At 39.3% G+C, this 19,608-nt stretch overlaps 2 protein-coding genes across 3 annotated transcripts in view; one reads left to right on the top strand and one right to left on the bottom strand.

Moving 5' to 3' along the window:
* Nucleotides 1–19,608, top strand: part of LOC110059432 (uncharacterized) — a 439,844-nt gene that overhangs the window by 146,484 nt on the left and 273,752 nt on the right. The gene's annotated exons all lie outside the window — the stretch shown is intronic.
* The window catches only part of LOC110059437 (coiled-coil and C2 domain-containing protein 2A-like), a 34,673-nt gene that overhangs the window by 5,189 nt on the left and 9,876 nt on the right, over nt 1–19,608 (bottom strand). Inside the window, exons 16-46 of one of the 2 annotated variants that reach the window (XM_089275501.1) lie at nt 19,020–19,186; nt 18,539–18,592; nt 16,493–16,566; nt 15,506–15,571; nt 15,318–15,392; nt 14,452–14,523; nt 13,947–14,031; nt 13,784–13,850; nt 13,039–13,131; nt 12,873–12,939; nt 12,552–12,644; nt 12,147–12,231; nt 11,041–11,191; nt 10,522–10,684; nt 9,920–9,999; nt 9,557–9,615; nt 9,003–9,143; nt 8,712–8,780; nt 7,671–7,766; nt 6,779–6,870; nt 6,526–6,613; nt 6,011–6,096; nt 5,606–5,756; nt 4,996–5,105; nt 4,498–4,594; nt 4,272–4,370; nt 3,686–3,859; nt 3,009–3,098; nt 2,248–2,349; nt 1,255–1,344; nt 362–476 (exon numbers count right to left, since the gene is read on the bottom strand). In XM_089275501.1, the coding sequence (XP_089131627.1) occupies nt 362–476; nt 1,255–1,344; nt 2,248–2,349; nt 3,009–3,098; nt 3,686–3,859; nt 4,272–4,370; nt 4,498–4,594; nt 4,996–5,105; nt 5,606–5,756; nt 6,011–6,096; nt 6,526–6,613; nt 6,779–6,870; nt 7,671–7,766; nt 8,712–8,780; nt 9,003–9,143; nt 9,557–9,615; nt 9,920–9,999; nt 10,522–10,684; nt 11,041–11,191; nt 12,147–12,231; nt 12,552–12,644; nt 12,873–12,939; nt 13,039–13,131; nt 13,784–13,850; nt 13,947–14,031; nt 14,452–14,523; nt 15,318–15,392; nt 15,506–15,571; nt 16,493–16,566; nt 18,539–18,592; nt 19,020–19,186 (3,051 nt within the window). The remainder of the gene's footprint in view (nt 1–361; nt 477–1,254; nt 1,345–2,247; nt 2,350–3,008; nt 3,099–3,685; nt 3,860–4,271; nt 4,371–4,497; nt 4,595–4,995; nt 5,106–5,605; nt 5,757–6,010; nt 6,097–6,525; nt 6,614–6,778; nt 6,871–7,670; nt 7,767–8,711; nt 8,781–9,002; nt 9,144–9,556; nt 9,616–9,919; nt 10,000–10,521; nt 10,685–11,040; nt 11,192–12,146; nt 12,232–12,551; nt 12,645–12,872; nt 12,940–13,038; nt 13,132–13,783; nt 13,851–13,946; nt 14,032–14,451; nt 14,524–15,317; nt 15,393–15,505; nt 15,572–16,492; nt 16,567–18,538; nt 18,593–19,019; nt 19,187–19,608) is intronic. The other variant, XM_089275502.1, reaches the window with a different exon arrangement.

Below are 19,608 nucleotides of genomic sequence, written 5' to 3'. Positions count from 1 at the left end.
AGAACCACAGTCAGTAAGTAGTCATACAAAAGGTTTTCGACTGCACTTACAATTTACCACCTTGTATACATGCACAGCTCAACAACTTTCTATTTCACAACTTGAAGTTGGCAAAGGCAAATTTACCGAATTTATGAAGAAGACTTTTCGAGAGATAGCCCTTCGTCGGATACTCTCCTTTGCAGCCGTTATTAGGGTCGTCACGCAACGCTTTAGTGAGGAGAAGCGTTGCGTGACGACACTAATAACGTCTGCGATGGAGACTAATTGTCAGAACAAAGATCATCAGCCACGTTTTTGTGTGATTGGTGCGCCTACAACTAAACAGACTTACGGTAAAAATAAGTGTGTTCATACAAACCTTCAGGTATTCCCCTTCCGAGGACGACATAAGCTCTTTTACCGATATGCAGGAAGTAGTTACAGAGCAAAACAGCATGTTCCTCTTCATCCCCCGCCAACATGCGAAGGAATTCCTACGAAAAGAACGTAAAGCTTTATTCAAGTACCCAGAGTTTCTTATTCGTATTGGCCGACTGAGTACATGTGAACAATGTCACAAGCACACGGGAATACATGCACGACCACGACCACTCCAAAAGACATCAAGTGAAGTGTCATCGTGTGGACAGCGTACATCATATCTTTGTAAAATTACGGGCCAAGTCGAGTCGAAAGACGGTGTCATCCACTCCAGAAAATGACGTTTAGGCAATTCCATATTTTACGAGGTTCCTAATGCTTCAAGGGCCAAGGTGGCATTATTTTAGGCAGTTATGCCAAGTTAAGGGGTCACAACAAGACCATGAGAAGACTGGTTATTAAAACAACCAAGTCTTCTCGCCTTCAAAATTTCTTTTGTAGAAAACAATCTACACTGACCATCTAAACACTCATCAATATATCCAAACCTTGCAGCATCCTTAAAATAAAATCCTCTGCCCTTGAACAGGTCGTCATAAAGACAGAGAGTTAAGTATCCAGAAACTATAGTTTTCCCCTGAGTTTTTCTTGACCTGTGGGAACCACGATTGACTCTCCCAAGTTCAGCTAAGTGAAATACATGACGCTTGGAAAGGAGAAGTTTCATGCCCACAACGCAGTTAAGGTGGCTCCAAACAGGTTCCAGCACTTTCCAAGTCTTAGATTTTGATGGGTCATTATAACCACTCAACTCACTCAAGTCTTGGAGAGTGCTGGAAACTGTTTTGAGCCTTTTAAGGAACGTTTTCTTAAGAACGACACTTGACGTACCTCGGATGTGGCCCAGATATCGCAGAGGTCAGGAAACGCAGCGGAGTCAGATATAAAAGGAATCATCGACACATAACGGGCAATTCGCTCCTGGAAGGACAAAAGGCTGATTTAACTTCTATGATTTTCGTTCACGACCAACAACTGTATAGCATACTCGCGTATTTTTGCCTACAGCCTATTGGAATAGCTAATCAGAATGTGACTTCCGCTACCTTCAGTAGCCTTAATATTTAGGAATCAAAGTGCAACATTTCCACCGGCAGCTTTCCAGCACACCTTCAATCGGCAACAAAAGTGTTGAGACATTTCGTTTTGTCAGAGCTCTTTCCTATTGTTTTTATGGCTATCATGACCAGTTTTGCCCCTCCCCTCCTCATCAATGTTGATATGCAGAACTCAGATCCTGTTGAAAAGTACAAGTAACAATTTGAAAGGTAAAGGTAAAGTCTGCATACGAGTCAAGTGGCCCACCAGGCTGGAGCTTATCCTGGTTTCTGTAGCATGAAGCGACTAGGAGTATTTCTACTCCCCCCTTGATGGGATGCTAGTCCATCGCTGGGTACCCCCCAGCATTATGTTCGTCGGTAGCCATTTATACACCTGGGTGGGGAGAGGCACTGAGAGTAACGTGTCTTGCCCAAGAACACAACACAATGTCCCCGGCCAGGGCTCGAACCCGGACCCCTCGATCCGGAGATGAGCTCACTAACCATAAGGCCACCGCGCCTCCCAAGTTGGGAACAAGTAACAATATAATAATCATTAAATCCAAATTTGTTATTCAAGAATGCGATAGGTTGGAACTTGTCCCAACTTCTTTTGTCGCCGATTGAAGCTTATATACCGTTAATAGCTTACTGTGTGTGATGCCTGTGTGATATGAATAATATCCGAACTTAAGGTTATTAATATAAAGATATGCTAGGGGTGGTGACAATTACATAAATCTTTGATAATTGTGTTAAGTCCCATATTTTATACCCAGCCTACCATTTTATACTGTGATTCTTCTAGAAGTTCAGCAGGCGGGTTCTGCGACCTGATGTATCGGGTCAAAAACACTTTCTTGCCTGCCAGGTTAGTAGCCAGTGCCTGCGAGGTAAGTGAAGGTGTACAGAGAGAGCGCTAGACCGAGCATATCACATGTTTCAGTCGGAAAATATGTATCAGGAACCTCTACTTCATTACAAAAACTACTTCTACTATTGAGGGAGCGGGGGAGACTTCGTGTAGGAGCACTGTTGTGACCTGTTCCGTATTCTTCCTTATGAGAACCAGACGTAGGGGACTACCACGTTTTAACAAAGTTACAGCAATCTTGTGTAGTGCGTCTTTCCCCAACCCCACCCCTTGCGTTTTGGCTCGTTCATATCCCACGCGGCGGGTTAATATTTTGCTAAGCTTACGATCTCGACGAACTCAAGACAACATGGAGGGTCTGTGAACAAACTAGTGTAGTGCGAGTTTGGCAACGACACTTAAAGTGAAAATCTGCTTGTTTTTGGTCTTATCACAGCAACGGAGCGAATGACGTTCCCCGAGTCTTCTTGCTTAGTTTTAACTCTGCAAATACATACGGCAGACGTAACTCAATCCCAAACAAGTCTATGTTATTTTATTCTTTACCCTGGTAAAAACTTTGAAAATTCCACGTATATCACATGCTCGTGACACATTGAAAACAAAGTAACTTTTTGTGTTCGACATACAGAGGTTATGAAATATGTACATGTAGAGCTGACTGAACAAACCTTGTATTCTCTTTTTGGATACTTCTTTCTCAGTCCCGCTAGCCACAACTGAGCGTTGTGCAAAAGCTTATCATCCTCGTTGCTTTCAAACTAAAAAAAAAGCAACAATGTTAACTATTGGCAAACCACTGGAAAATGAAACGAGACTAGGGGTACTGCCATTAACAATTAGACTACAAGCTCGATTGCAGGGTATTTTCAGCAAATTAAACGCCGTAGCAAGGGAAAAACTAAAGCTAACAAACATCATGGTTTCACAGACTTCACTTTTCAAAATTCCCTAACTTTTTGCTGACTTTTTCCTGATAAAAATCTAATTTCCCTGACCAAATAAATACAAAATGTCAGATCTAGTAGCGGCCTCCAGCGTCAGCTTATAGCCGTCCTTTCCATTCATGAAGACTCGTAAGTTCTCAACAAATTTTCCTTTTTCAGTAAGGAAAAATATCATTGAGATCACAGTGACCGCAAATGTTTCGTCCAGCCCTCAACAGTATTAAATCAGCCGTGTTAAATTATTTCAATTTTCCCTGACTCCAGATAAAATTCCTTGACTTTTCCCTGACCTTGGAGAATTATTTTTTCCCTGACCATTTCCTGACCTGTGGCAACCATGAAATGACAGTTTAAGCGTTCTAGAAAAAAGCAGACGAAAAAAAAAAAAAAAAGGCTGTTACCCTTTCCGCCATGGGCTGTGAGGGTTGTAGTGGTGGCTCGATAGTGACAAACAGTGTCAGGAGAGTGTCATTTCTGGATATAATTCCCAGGTCACTTGGTGCTCCAGAATGGCGTCCCCGTTTGTGATAACCGAGGAGGACTGGTGGCGTATTTACTCGAAATGTTCCTTCCACCTGGAAAGACAAACAAAGACATTATTACAGATCACCGTTCGTAGATGAATTTCCTTTCCTGTCTGTGGGGAAGCGATGTAAGTGAGTGAATTAGGAACTTTAATTCTTTTGTCAAGTGGTACTGGTCGGGTCACTGTGTTTTGTTCTTGGGCAAGACACTTTAATCTCACAGTGCCTCTCTCCAACCAGGAGAGGTAGGTAGGTACCAGCGAATTTTCTGCTGGGGGTAACCTTGTGATGGATTAGCATCCCATCCAGAGAGGAGAAGAAACACACCTAGTGGCTTCACGCTACGGAAACCAGGATAAACTCCGACTGTACGGACCACTTGGTCAGACGCAGAATTTACCTTACTTCTGTACGTCGAGCGAAAAAAGTTTGAAATGTAATCTGTAGAGACTGCAATGATTACCTTATTATTGAAGTAAATTGTTGAAAAAGGAATCTCGATACCGCCTAACCAGTGTCGCTCAAGACGCTGATGAATATTCGTGGACTGTTGGCGATCATCCTAAAACAACAATATTAAACTAGTCGAGTCAGCCTGAGAAAGATAATATTTTCAAAAGCAAAATAGGAAAGTATTCACAATTCAAGATATTGTAATTGCAAAAAGTAATATAAAAGTGGTAGCTTACTTGTAAAATGTTAAATACAACTTCATCAAACAGATTTAGATACACCACATCATTAACGGTTTGCAGAGTTTCAGGGGAGTAGTCATTATTAGGGGCTCTGCAAAACAAGAACAAATGAAACAAATTATAGGAGGAATACTAACTTAAACGTGCTAAACTTGACGCGAAAACGTACAAACTAAAGTGTATTTCTTAGGGCTATTATGACTTGGACCTTACTTGGCAAGGAATCAACAGATGACTTTCGCAAATCTTCAAGAAGCAGAGAAGAGTTTGAATTCTTAACCATTTCGACGCGTCACACAGGAACCAAAACTAAACCCATATCTCTCTTGGAAGTAAATCAGAATCTTAGGTTATTAAATAAAGAAATACGAAAGTAACGAAAGCTAACCAGAGTATTGATTCAAAACCTCATTGTAACGACTTTAATTTGGTTGTCCGTGTAAGATAACATCACAAAGCTAGATATATAATAAAATAAGTGGCATATCGTACCTAAAGGGTATTATAAGCTCTTCATTCCAGCTCGGATTAGGACCGTCCGCCACTGTGGTACTGGCAAATTGTCCCTGGAAAACTGCCTCTACGAACGGACGTACTTGCGGCTGTGACGAATCAAAACATCACATCATCATCTCATGTCAATGAGGGTTATTTTGAAACACAACGTGTCCTGTATTAAGTTTAGATTTATCATGAAATAAACAAGATAATGAACGTTGTGACTGGTGAACAGACATTCATCATTGCTCTGTGGTAAAAATTTCTTCCACGGACTTATTTCACAAACACAAGGAAAGTTTTCGTTCCTTAACTCCTTTCAACGGAGAAAGAGGAAGAGAAAGAAAAGAAAGGGAAACAATGGTGAAATGCAGGGAAGGCGGCACACTTGCCTATGGTTTTTCCTTTCAACAGCTTTTCCTTTGCTTCCCCCTTACCAAATCTACATGAGCACGTTTAAATCCACCACGGTTTTTCTTTTCTTTCCTTTTTTTTTTCAAGGGGACATTTCTAAGTGGGTACTCCGTTACGGGGTTGCCTGTAGCTGCAGGTCTTTTCTTGTTATTAAAACAGTTAAAATCCCATAAATGTCAAACTTCCTTACCTTTCCCCAGGGATCACTTTGAGTTCTTGCAGTTCCCTGAGGAGCACTGGGAGGCCCACCATAGCCAGGGCCACTTCCTGTAAACATGCTTGTGGCCCCAGCCCTCAAGGAACCTCCGGCACCAAATCGTGCACCAGCACCCTGACTACCGCTATTACAGTAACAGAAAAAGAGTTACAGTTATTAACGCTATTTCGCTATTAGCTAGGACATTTTTTAACGAAAGTAATTATAGTGCGCTGACTTACACTTAAACCTGTAGATGGAGTTATAGCGATCATTCAGATGAAAGCTATCGATTAGTGTTTTCATGTGGTACCATTTGTTCGTCGGTATTGTGAATAATTAAGTTCTGAAATAATTTCTACTGTTAAAATGGCTGGTATTTTCTACAGTAGTACCTACCCTGCTGGTTGCACATCATCCCGAATAGGAATGTCCAAAGCTCGCACCACATTGATAAATACTTTAACATCACTTACAGTCAGATTCTGAAAAGAAGGTTTGTTAGATTCCTCACTTATGAATACTTCATTCATCCTATTGCACAGAAAACGAGAGAACAGAAACGACTGTAACAGGCGAGTAAGATACAAATCTCTCGCTAAGCAAGCAAAAAAATTCGAATGTTTTACTTAATAGCGGTTTGCTTGTTTGCCGGCGCAGCACAGCAGCCTTTTTTCTTATGTAATAATCTTTTTTTTTTTTCGTTCTTTTTCAACAAAAACCTGGATTTCAAGACTGAAGGCACTTGTCCAAAAAGCTGGTTACCGATTATCATTCAACGTAGTTAACTGACAAGAAGACTACAAATGAAACAGCATTACCAAATGAGTAAGTTGAATTTCAGGAGTCAGACTAAAAAACGTCCAAGTGAAACAAAATAAACTGATGTATTTTAAAAAAATGAATTCCCTTACCTGAGCTCCCACTACTTTTCTTTCTTTCCTGACCGGACGAAGCGGCCGTCTGGGAGCGAAGAATTCACCCAAACGAACTCCAATATCACTGAAAATAATTTAAAAGTATGTGCAATGTGCGTAAGGCCGAGACCCATATTCAACACAACGTAAAACATAAAGAATCTACGAAGGGTACAACAATAACTGTGTCCCCATTCACCACTCTGTGTTTCTCTAATTAACGGTTTCCATTCACGGACATATAGCCTACCCGATATCTGGCACTTCATCTTCAATGATCATGTCCTTTAGCTCCAACTGACGTTTGGCAATCAGTGAACGTTGAGTGACGTCATCACGAATCTTGTCAAAGTAAAGCAAGGAAACAGTTCGTAATATAATTAACGCAGGGCCACGAATATCATTTAACAGTATAGGTAATGAAATTGATAACTTTCAACCGTTTCAGTTCAATAATTTGTACTAAAGATTAAACTAAGGGAATACTGATTACTGATAAAAAGACAATGCTCAATGCCAAAAATCGTGTTTGATGGAATGATGCATGTTACATTATGTATAAGCGTTGGTTGTAAACTCAGATTAGACTAATGTTGAATAATCCTGTAACTAGACACCATACGTACATCACAGCCGTTCTTTTCAGTTTTAAAACATTATATACTGTAAAGGTCCAAAGTAGCGACATACCCCACTCCCGCAGGGGATGCAGGGCTACCAAAAAGGAATCAGAAACAGAGGTCACGTTTGAGAACGCAGGCACGACATCTACATCTACATCTACATGGGGGGGGGGGGGGGGGGGGGGGATAGCGACAGAGACGCGGGAACTAGACGTCAGGCTAAGAAAAGCATATCAAATAGCCGTGAATACGGTCTTTTGGTATGTCTGGCTTTTTTTTTACATTTTCGCGAAATTCGTGAAGCAAATTCATGAGGTAGGGAGCCTCTTGCAGGCGGTTTAGACATTGAGACTAACTGAGGGCGGTATACGACAAAGCACTACAAAAAGAAACAAGAACAACAGAAAGCCTTTTGCCTTGTTTTAATCACTATCTTATTTTGAATGAACACCCTAAGTATCACTTCAAGTGTGAACTAAAGAAAAACCTTCTAAAATACCACAAAAGACACAAACATACCTTGTTCAAAAACTTCGTCACAACTGCCTTGTGAGAGAATATTTCGTCCTCCGCTTCTTCTTCCTCTTGTTCCCCACGCTGTCTTTTCTCGTAAGCCTGTAACGTGACACCATATTAGGGATTTAAAACATGCCATGCCATGGATAGTGTGAAACAATGTTACATCGAATATCAGTTGAGTAAGGCGGGACGAGAGTTTGGTCACCAAGTTTTAACGTAAAAATTGTGTTGTTGTCACGAGCAACTGGCTCCGTATCCATTGACAATTTGTCGGCCTTTAACGTCATTGGCAGCAAAGCGCGCGAAATTGTAGGCGACGCGACAGGCGACCAACGGCTATTGATATTGTTACCAACGGAAACGAGGTAAGTTGCCCGTGACAACACAATAATTTTAAGGCCAAAACTTCGTAACCAAACTTCCCTCGTGCCTTACTCAACTGATAATCGTAGTAAATTGAAAAGCTAAAACTAAAGCAAAAGCACCCATCCAATCCCAGCACGCTAAAGAAACCCAATGAACCAATCAAAATTCAAAGTACAACGTTACAACTGGTGAAATTTCCTGAGAAAGTCGATTAACCCAAGTTACCCTTGCTATTGACTGGTTCGGCGTCTGACTGGGCGAGATCTCGCTGATCTCGTTGGTCACAGGTCAACCCAACTTAAACGAGTACTTCTGATCTAATCACAGAGCTTTACAACCAAAATATCTAAGGAAACGCGTTTACTGCACTTTCAGTCGCAAACTGCTGTAAATCCAATTGGGACCATAAAAGTAGTTACTACAGACACCCAAAGAACAATATAATCGATCAGAAAACCAACATGAGACGCATTGGTTAAGACAACACCTTCATAATGTGGCTGATTACAACGCATTGCGCAAATTAATAAATCAGTAAAGCACTATCCACTAAGAATAAGCAAAATAAAAGTTACACGCGATTACTTCAAAACTTCATTACAGCGCTCTATTCTTTATATACCAAATTAATAAATGAGTTACACGATAACAAAGTTTTCCAGGTGAATAACTTACGTCAAATATGTTATCTGGTATATCCCTGTCTCTTGAAGGGATCATTTTAAAATTCTTGAACTCGGGCACCTGTCAAAATTGAGAATTTCTGAGTCTAACATCATGAACGTATGCGGAGGTCATAAACAAGTATAAACAAAGCAAGCATTTGTTTGTAGGAACGGGTCCACAAAAACCATCCAACCATGCTCTGATCTGCATGCAAACTGTATGCATCGTACAATAACAATTTTTTTTTTCTTTCCAAGACACGTCTATCACTCTCTCTACAGGCTCGCTCTTTCTTCTTACCCCTTTGTCTCTGAGTTGTATAAGCTTGAATCTCTTTGACTTTGCGAATTCCTTCTGACTGACAAATTCACATTCTTCCTCCAGCTGATTTAGACGAAAGTACTGTGGTGCGTTTGGTCCATCTTGTATACTGTGACTCAGCTGGAGAGAAAAAATAAAGAACGTAATGTGGGCTGAACCTGACGACTATATTGTAATTGTCTCTTCCATCTGGGTAACTTAACGGTCTTAGAAGCCCAGGGTCCAACTATGAACAACAACAACAACAACAGCAACAACTTTATTAGAGCTAGGTGTTGAGCTCATCTAGCCGAGGGCCAAGATTCTTAAAAGATCTTCTATTAACTGAGGACACGTAGAGAAGAAATTATAAAAATAATATTAATACAGCTACTCTGTTCCTGATTGCCACAAAAAAATCTTTTACAATTTTAGGCATAGTTAAGACAGTAAGCAGTGGTTAATGATTTTCTTTACTCATGCCACCTGCCTGCTTGACATAAAGTGATGCGATATATAAACAAGGAAAAGCAAACAAACAACAGAGTACATACCTTGATGATGTTCATGATGTCAGCATTAGCAGGGTCATTGGGATCCAGGTGAGATTGATCTAAAGAAAACATTAAGAGAGATAATGAAACAATATTTGTCCGTAGGTGCTTTTAAGCACGTAAAAGTGTTGACTTAAATGTCAACAAACATCTCACTAGATAACAGGATGCTACTCAAATAGAAAATTTCGGCTAGAACACTGTTGTCTTTTCTTTCTATATGCATTCCTTCTGACTGAGTCAGTCAGAATGGAGTGAATCAACGTACCGAGCTCTTTAAGATGCACACAAACATGAAGATAAGTTTTGACGTTCACTTCAGACTCGTGGACAGTCAGCTTTCCTTGATCAAGTCCAACTTACCTATCCATTTTACTAGATTTTGTATGTCCACCATTCCTGCTGCCCCGAGAGCTGCCAGAGCATCGTAACGCTTCACCGCACTAAAGATAAATAAAAGTACAGGACCACATGTAATAAGCATGCATTGCTTAAGCCCCGTCCACATCACGCCGGAGGAATTTAAAAACGAAGGTTTCACTCTGAAAAGGCATCGAGTGTTTTCCGTCCACACTACACTGGAGGAATTCAAAAACTCAACAATCACCGGCCATTTTGGATTTGTGTTTGAGGAAAACTCGGTCAGGGAAATCACATGATCATCGTGACGTCATCGTTTTTGAAAAGCTTCGTTTCCAAAATGTTTCCGTCCACGCGAAAACGAAAAGCCGGCGTTTTCAAATTCCCCCAGTTTGAAGAGCGTTTTCGAAAAGCTCCATTTTCGTGACGGATTAGTGTGGACGGTAGGCCTAGCCGTAGAAATAAAATAAAGCTGCGTTTTCAAATTGCTCCGGCTTAATGTGGACGGGGCCTTAGTCTCGTTGTTGAATAGTGGATCAAAGTAATCTAGCAATGGCTGTGTTGCTTAGAGTTTTAGCATGTATTCACTTCAGCATTTGGCTCACCTGATGTTTGAAGCTGGGTTGCCAGTCAGTAATGGCGGAGCCATAGCCTTACCATCATTACCAACTGCCCAGCTGACACTGGCCAGGATAGTGCCAGAAGTCAGAAGATAGATGGGGGGCTGGGGCTCAGCTGCATTGTTCGAAGCAAAGTCCAGTGGCTGACCTGTCAACAAAACAGAGTCAGTCAACGTCAGTCACCTTTATTGATGTGACGTGCATGTACCCATAGGGACGAGGTGAACTGTACGTAATATGGGTGCTTGTATTATGGACCTGTCCTTAATGGTAGGTTCGACTTCACAGTATAGGAATAACCGCCTCTTGTTTGTCTCAAATACTAAATCACACAAGAATATAACGAAGATTCATTTGAAAATTCACTGAGTTTGAAGAAGTTGAGCACGTCTTACGCAAGACACCCAACAACGCACCTTTGCGCCTGCGAAAAGTCACACACTCGCTTAGAGCAAAGAGATTGCAGTAAAAATGTATGTTTGGATTTTGTAAGAAGAAACTCACCACTGCCTACACCTTCGTGTTTATAGAACACCTGCTGATCACTGCTGAACTCAAAGCACTCAAGCTCCACTCTCCCTGACATGTGACTTGGCTCAGGAATGGGAAGAAACAACTCTGCAACAAGTCTGTTTTGCATGCCGGATTCCATCAGCTGGAAGACGGAAACAAAAGTTTGATTCAGTCATGGCTAGATCCTGGTAGAACACAACAACGGGAGCAACCAGCCAGAGACAACAATTAGATGAGAGTAGGTAAACAAGGTTATGTTTCTGGGTTTTGAGGACTTTTTCCCGTGTTTACACAGTCTCATCTAAACACTCAGGGAGTTGGAAGAGTTCTCAGAAGCTATGCAAACCTTCGACTGCATCTCGGGTTTTCATAACTGTCTAGAGTTCTCCCATTACCCCCCTAGTGTCTAGATGAGGCTATGTAAACGCGAAAAAAGTCCTCTGTTGCTTTAAGTCACTGTTATCTGGTCCGATAACGGTTTTCAATGTATTTTTTCGTAGTAAGATACAGACATCAGTAACTGATAGTAATGAGAAAAGACAGTGATAGCCCAAGAAGACTGGCTACAGAACTGGTATTGGTATTACCAGGAAGTCGTGCAATGGTGATTGAAATCAGCATAAAACAAGTACCACAATAAAATACCACCTTCTTAAATCTACGATGAGGGTTTTAAAGAACTTTTTTTGTCAAACACAACTGCACATTTAAAGGTTCTTCAGATTACTGTCATCCAACAAAGTTAACTTGTATGGTAAGTCGGTAAGTCAAACCTAGGTTCGATTACTAGCCGCTGTTCGGGAAAAGAGCCCGCGCTCCTCCCCCGAACTCTCGGGGAGGAACGTAGACCGGACTCGAGAGAGCGGCGGAAATCGGGCCTAAGTCAAACCCAGTAACTGACAAAAAACACATTAAAATTAACAACTGACAAGATTTCAATAGAACAGTAAAGAACAAGCCAAACAATTATACTAAAAAGTACCATAAACACTTAGCCCAAAACCGTCATTCGAAGTACGTTGTAAAAACGTTAACCTCAGGTTAAAACGAACAAGATGATGATTTGTGAATCACACCGTTAGGTAAGGCATTCTAACCTGGAGTTTGATGTTCTCTGGCCACTGGACAATCTGAATGTTGTGTATCTCACCAAAGTGAATCGTAAAGTCAGCGGCTAGTCTCCTAAACAAGATTACATCATAAAAAAGAAGTGTGTTAAAATGATAACTTTAAAAAATGAAGTGCCGCTGGGCGGTATATACTGTGGAATCCTTGATTGCAATGATCTGCTTGAAACGCCAGGTCAGTTCAAAGTATTTTAATTCTCCTTAGTAATTGTCACACATTATTGCTTGGAGAAATGCCTTGTTGGTGAAAGCAAACTGACATCCCCTTAAAAATTGTTTCTTCATTCACATCAGGTGGTTACTGGCAAATATATAAAGATAATGTAAGAAGAGAGAGAGAGAGAGAGAGTATCTCTTAGAATGTAAAGAACTCACTTGACGACTGTTCTGGATACTTCTTTGCCATTAAACAAAACTTTAATGAATGCTGACCAATTCTGCATCTCTGTGCGCCTCAGTTTTTCGGGCCTGAAAGGCACCAGTCACAAATAACATCAAAACCAGAGTAAGAATATTATGTGAAAAGTGATTGGGGTATGGAATGATACAATAAAAGAACTAAGTATGTAACTCAGCCGTGCCAATGCTTACTACAGTTAAGATTCATAGAGCTACTAAGACATCTCCCCTCTAGTCTACCACACGTATCATGACACAAACAAAAAAGCTGGTAAACAAGAATTGTTCCAAAACTACCTCGTGACCTGATCTATAGGGGTAACATTGGCATTCATCTGAAGTTCTGGAACAAGAATAGGTTCTCCTGCAAAAGCAAGTGTATCAATGGTTAAAGCAGAGCAAACCCAATACGATTTACGTGAAAGTATAATACATTATACAGATCACTTTTATGATGAATCACCTGGAGCACGTCTCTTCAGTGCAGCATTTTCCTTCAATTTCTCATACTCTGCTACTTCATCAAACTTTGGTGGACGTGTGGGCCGAGGAGGAACTGAGAAATACAACAGCGGAACAATTTAATTCATCAATGCGGTCAAGAACATTTCAAAGGGCAGATTCTCTGCATGTTTAAAAGATACATGCATAATTTGTCATTCATAATTCCTGTATACTGGTGATTGGATTTTACACAATCAACAGGGTTCCACTCTATCTTATATCCATTCTTAGTCAATTTTAAATTGTTAGTAGCATTTACCAGTGAATCATGAAGAATGGTCAAATTTGGTTGCAGAAAGACCATTCAAGTTAAGCAAAAGAGTTCATACTAATATAATAGCCTACTACTCGAAGTTCTACGGCAGATGATGCGCTAGCACTTGGCAGCAGGTCCTTTACTTTGGCTACAAACGGCCCTATGGAACAGCCTGCCGGCTGACCTGCGTGTTGCCACACCACGTAGTGTTTTTGAAAGCTTGAAAGCAAACGTAAACGTTTTCGTTTAGGTCGGCATTTTAATGTATCTTCTTTTTTATTTCCTGTTAAAAACTTTATATATTTTTTAATTTAGTCTTAACCGAATTGTAAAGCGCTATTGATCACCATATGTAAATAAATAATGCTACAAAAATTATTAACTTTTTAATTATTACCATCAAATCAACAACAATTAGAACTAAAGTACTATCAGTGATTTCACGTACGTCCATCTGTCCCATCTTCCCCAGAAATGAGACGTGATTCTTGTCCTTCTTGGCGTGCTCTTTTCTGCTTAAAAAAAAAAACAACACTGAAATATTAGAAAACAGTGAAACGATTAAGCTTATAAGCAAAAGCGACGTTAGTCTGTAATACTGTACTATTTACCCTTCTCTTGGCCTCCTTTTTCCATTCTTTTAATTCCTCTTCGTACTCAGCTAGTTTGTCTTGGTATTCTACATCATATTCCTCCCTGAAAAATAACAGTTTAAACGTTAATTTTTCCACTGCCTATTAATTGAAGTTCTTTATACAGTCATGTACTTTTGTAGGTATGTACAACATTCTCTTGGCCGGTTTGGCCGGTTTCTTATCATCTCGCTTATCATCTCGCTGACTACCTGCAGTCTGGTAAAACCTCATAACGCAACTACTTTGCTTGCAAAAAAAATAATCACATTTAACCTCAATACATTGCAATACCCACTTAATCAATATTATACTGCAATATTATTTACAAAATTATGTCTAAATATTCGTTAATGTGATGTTACCTTTATGTACACATAAATATTAGTTTTCAGAGCCGGGTAGTGAAGTCAGTGTGGTATTTGGCCAAGATCAGACGGTAACTAATGTATGTTTTTCAGAAACGTAATTACACTTCTCTTACCTTCTCTCTAGTAGTTCCTCAGCCAGCTCCTCCTCAAACAGTGCTTCATCCTCTTCTTTGTTTGTTTCTTCTCTGCAACATGAAACAAAAATCAAAGATTAATAAAAAAAAACCTCTAGAATGTAGGTAGAAACAACTCAGATCATTGTACAAAATTTATTTTAAAAAAAGTCGGAGCACTGCAGCTTTTCAGAAGGGCAAGGACTGTCATACTGTGACATACAGAGTGGAAGCAGGTACTGAGGGAGTTTGGTACCCAAGAACACAACACAGTGACCCAAGTTAGCACTCAAACCAGGTAACTTGATCTGGAGTCTAACAACCGTAAGACTCAGGTAAAATATGATACTTTGACTAATAGTCTTTGTAAACGTATGACATTGTATTAACTGCCTCCCTTCCTAAGTGAAAGGAGGGTGCTGCTAACATCTATTAGCATCTACTGTGGCCAGCCTTGCCCCTGAAAGAAGATACCACCCCCACAGCTGGCAAATACCAGATCCCCAGCAATGAGCCCCAATTAAGTAACGCACTTAAGATTGTTAACTTAGTTATACAGTGTATATTAGATACTCACATGTATCTCACTGCATTTTATAGTTAGGTGTCCTGTGGTAACTTGCGTAGGGATGCAACAAAAAAGATACCAAAATCTGCGCTTCCAAATTGGGGGTGCGGCTTAATTATCTACGGATGCGGCTTATATACGCACGTTTACGGTATGATGGCCAAATAAGGCAAAGTGTATTTCTAGCTACAACACATCTTACTAATACACATGTAAAATATCTTGAGTCTTTTTTCCCTACAGGTACATCTTGAAGAAAATTAATGTGGTTGGTATGAAAAATTAACAGTACTAATACCTTCTAACGGTCAGTTTCAACTGGGTGTTTATATATCCCTGAGATTCTCTAAGGGTCTTGACTTCACGCCAACACCTGGAAAAAGGTTTGGAAAAGTACACGCATATATTATCCAAGAAAACTAGATCTAATAAGAGCTATTATTAACTGGAATAGATCACTAAATGCAAAGTAGATGCAAACCTTACTTCAACATGTTCTTGAGTAAGGCTCTGTCACTGTAATCTTCTGCATCTCGTAGTTTTCTTGTTTGTCTGTAGAACAGTATTGAGGAATATCATAATTAGCCCAAGAAAACAGAGGTCTCTCAGTAAGTAAGTAAGTAAGTAAGTAAGTAAGTAAGTAAGTAAGTAAGTAAGTAAGTAAGTAAGTAAGTAAGTAAGTAAGTAAGTAAGTAAGTAAGTAAGTAAGTAAGTAAGTAAGTAAGTAAGTAAGTAAGTAAGTAAGTAAGTAAGTAAGTAAGTAAGTAAGTAAGTAAGTAAGTAAAGACTTTATTTAAAGAGGGCTCATTACTTTTCCATTCCCCATTTGTACATGACTCAGTAACTAGCCAATCAGGCAATAACTGATGTCATAACAATAGTCATGAAACGTGAAGGATCTCTGACTGGTTTGTACTTGATTATAATGTCCTTTTTTTGCATGAGACACAACCAAGTGTTGAGATCTACATGCAGAGCCACTAAACAGATTTTTGTAACACACGATTATTGCAAACTGTAGTCTTTTCTACAAGAAATAATGAGATCAAAGTTTGATCCTTTATAAATAACTTTTACTTAATCATGTCCCTTTGATACGGAAGTTAAAGATCCAGAGCTTTATGACAATGATTCTGTCAGTGGTACTGTAACTAAATCGAAGACAAGAAGAATTTCAAAACAACCAGAAATTTTGTTGTACATGTATATGTATATTGCAGCGACAAAACTTTACTGGCTTGTTTTGTTATTTTTGTATTTCTAAATGAAACAAAGTGACGGTAAGAAGCTTTTCACAAGTTTGAAAATTCATCTGTATCACACAAAATTGCACGATTGTACAAGCACTTCCCAAAAAGCACACATTATTTTGTAGAATTTGCAGTATTTAAAGAAAGTTATTAATAGCACACATGCTTTGGAATCAAGTACCCTCACTGTACATTATGCTGGAATGTGAAAAAATTGTCCAACCTGATTTGATCCTTGTATTCCTTAATTCTCTTATTTGTATCTGCCACTGAAATTGCTCTAGTTTTTCCTTTTCCCTGTGTGATTCAAGGACATTGTTACTGCCTAAAGCTACCAGCACTAAGCTATCTGGAGTGAGTCCACAATACAGTTGGCATCTCACACGTATATTGTGTATTGTAACTGGAGTATCAGGCCTTTTCTAAGGGGAGAGGGCAAGGGAGGGAGGAAGACTTTTCTTTTTGCTTCTTCTCTTTCTGCCTTTAGAAAAAGAAAAAAAAAAGCCTGACACTCAGGTTAGGTGTATTGCTAAAATATTATTACACACAATGTTTTTTCGCTTGACTAATTTGGACATTAAGTTTCCCCAATAATTGAACAATCATCATGAAGTTTGATAATGTGAACTCTTTTTAGTGCAGAGTGCACTATTGGGATGGTTTAGGGGGCTGCTGTTCGCTAAGACACTGATGCACTAACGCCATAAGGTGTAAACTTTAATGTTTGTTTAATTAATTAATTTCAATTAATCAATTAGCCTTGCGGGAAGGGGGGCATGGTGCAGTAGGTACCCAAGTGCACTACGCAAAACGTGATAACATGGCAAAAATATATATATGGTTTTGCAAATCTCATGCTATTCTTGTGGTGCCATTCTCTCAAGAACAGAAGCAATTTGCTCCAAACGCATGCGCAGATTAGTTAGCGTCAAAGTCGACTATATGTTAGGTAAAAGATACATTTCATAGCATATAAGACGCATGCGTTCTAGCATTGCTAGTGTGATAAACTCCGTTCTCGAGTTCAGATGCACGGTTTTTTTTTATTTTTTGTAATGAGTGGTATCACACTCTTGTTTTGGCTGGGGATAGCAGTTATAATTCAGGTAACATCAGTTCTCCTTTTTTAGTCCAAAGAATGTTACTGTGACTGTGTATCTTCTGGAATCTTCCCTAGCTCTATTCAGGAAATGTCGTCTGCTGTTTTATAACTATTGTGTGTTTGCCAGGGTTGAAATAGAGAATTGGAACATACTGCTTCTCCTTGGCAGCTTGTTTATTTCCTCTTCTATGAAAGAGAACCCAAAGATCATATTCAGCTGAAACTTTCCCACGTTAGTTATATGTAAAACTAGTAAATTTGTGACAAAAGAAACTTCATTATTATTGCTGCAGACTCCGTGGCACTTACTGAAACCTCCAATTAATTTCATCAGTTGATGAGGTGACTCGCTCACTGATGTGGGATATAATTTCAGTCAAGTAAAGATCTCAACCTTCAATACTTCTCGTTGAAACGCTCCTCAGTTGTATTACTCAGTGGCATTGTGTATTAGTTTGATGTGGTTTTATTGTTTACACCAACTTGGCTGGCAACAGAATTAGAACGCACTATTCCGTGACGCGACGTGACTATTTGATAATTAGATTAATTCTTGTTTATCCGTGAAATGAAAATTTACGTTTTGAATAAAACAAAATCGTTCCTCTTCGACTTTTCAGCAGATATTTAACTTTTATATTCCATTTATCTCCAGCAGTAAGTTAAAAAAATACACATCTTTCTTATATTTTCGTGGAAACAAAGGTATCTTGTTGCATACATTGGCGAGGAAAACAAAAGTATCAAATTACAAATGTTGGCGTGAAAAGTAATGCTATAAAATGAACGAAACTCAAGATAAAATACCACAATAAATTTAAAACCGTCTTGACAAACGGTAATTGTAAGTTATTTTGGGGCAAAACACAAACATGAAACATACACATGGCTAAGAGTATGTCTTATCAAGTTTTTGTCCGCTCATATTATGCGAAGGGGAAAAGGCCTAGGTGACTACCAAGGGAGAGAACAGCAGGGGTGAGGACCTGTGTGACTACTGCATCAGAGATGTAAATTACACTCTGCACTATCTGAGATTTTCTCACTAGTTTATAATGCTGTCTTAATAAAATCATTTTCTAATGAAATTGAAAAATTAATTCAATTTTTCCAACAAAAATCAAATCCTTAAGTAATTAACATAAAAGTAACACAAGGTATTCTTACCACTTTTACAGCATTTTCTTGAAGCTGCTGAAGGGCAATCTTTAATGCTACCAGCTAAAAGGCCCAGCAACAAAGACATATTAAAGCCTTATTCTGTAAAGCCTTTTCAATCCATATTTATGTAACACAACAAAATTTGACCTTTAAGCCTTCACTGCAAACAGGTCATTGAATTTTATCATCACTGAATTCGGAAAGTAGCAAAGATAAAAAGAACACTGCCCCAAAGTGAACAAGGCTCAGAGGTGGAGTACTCATACGTATAATGGTGTATTGTGTAGAGCTGGAAAATCAAAAATAACAACTGAATACAAAATAAAATCAAATGTGCTTCCATAAGCCCATTGGAAAACTGGTATTGGACAAGCCCATTGGACAAGCCCATTGGACAACAATATGGTATGAATCAACATTCAGTGACAATTTATTTACATACATGTACTAATTAGATGCAAGATAAGACACGAGAAATTCACAACACCTTGTCTGAGTAATGAAAAGACATTGCCTTCCTTCTCTTCTCTGTGTACTGCTTGTAGTGTTGGTGTAACCTTGAGGCCAACACGTGTTCTTTGCTGAACAGTGGATGGTGGGTGAAGGTAAGCGTGGATAAGTCAACATCTAGCTGATATTGAGCTGCCTCCTCATCTGTGCAAGATGAACACACAATTAACTGTTAAATGGGCATCGGTGGACAACTAAATGCTATAAAAACGACCAAAAAAAATAAATAAAATAAAATAACATTACGTAGTTGTCAGGATACATCAAAATTTGTAAAGTTGATTGGTACTTTCTCATACACCACTGATGGCCATACAACATACAACATACCACAGTACATCAGTAAAACAACTAAAAATACAACAGTAGTTGAATACTATAATAAAAAGCTACCAAAATTACAAGGTTTGTACAATTATACTACAGAAACACAGTACTAATAATCTGAAATCAAAAGATGGGTGGGTGGGAAGGTCAGCAATGGCAGACACAACAAATGGTAGACAACAAAAATGACTGCTCCTCTTCAGGTGACATGACCAGGTACCAGCTGTATCTTCCAGTTA

The sequence above is a fragment of the Orbicella faveolata genome, unplaced genomic scaffold (genome assembly GCF_042242905.1).
Source record: "Orbicella faveolata isolate gen_17 unplaced genomic scaffold, um_ofav_v1 contig_36, whole genome shotgun sequence".
Classification (NCBI taxonomy): domain Eukaryota; kingdom Metazoa; phylum Cnidaria; class Anthozoa; order Scleractinia; family Merulinidae; genus Orbicella; species Orbicella faveolata.
This window is presented reverse-complemented; position numbering and strand designations above follow the sequence as displayed.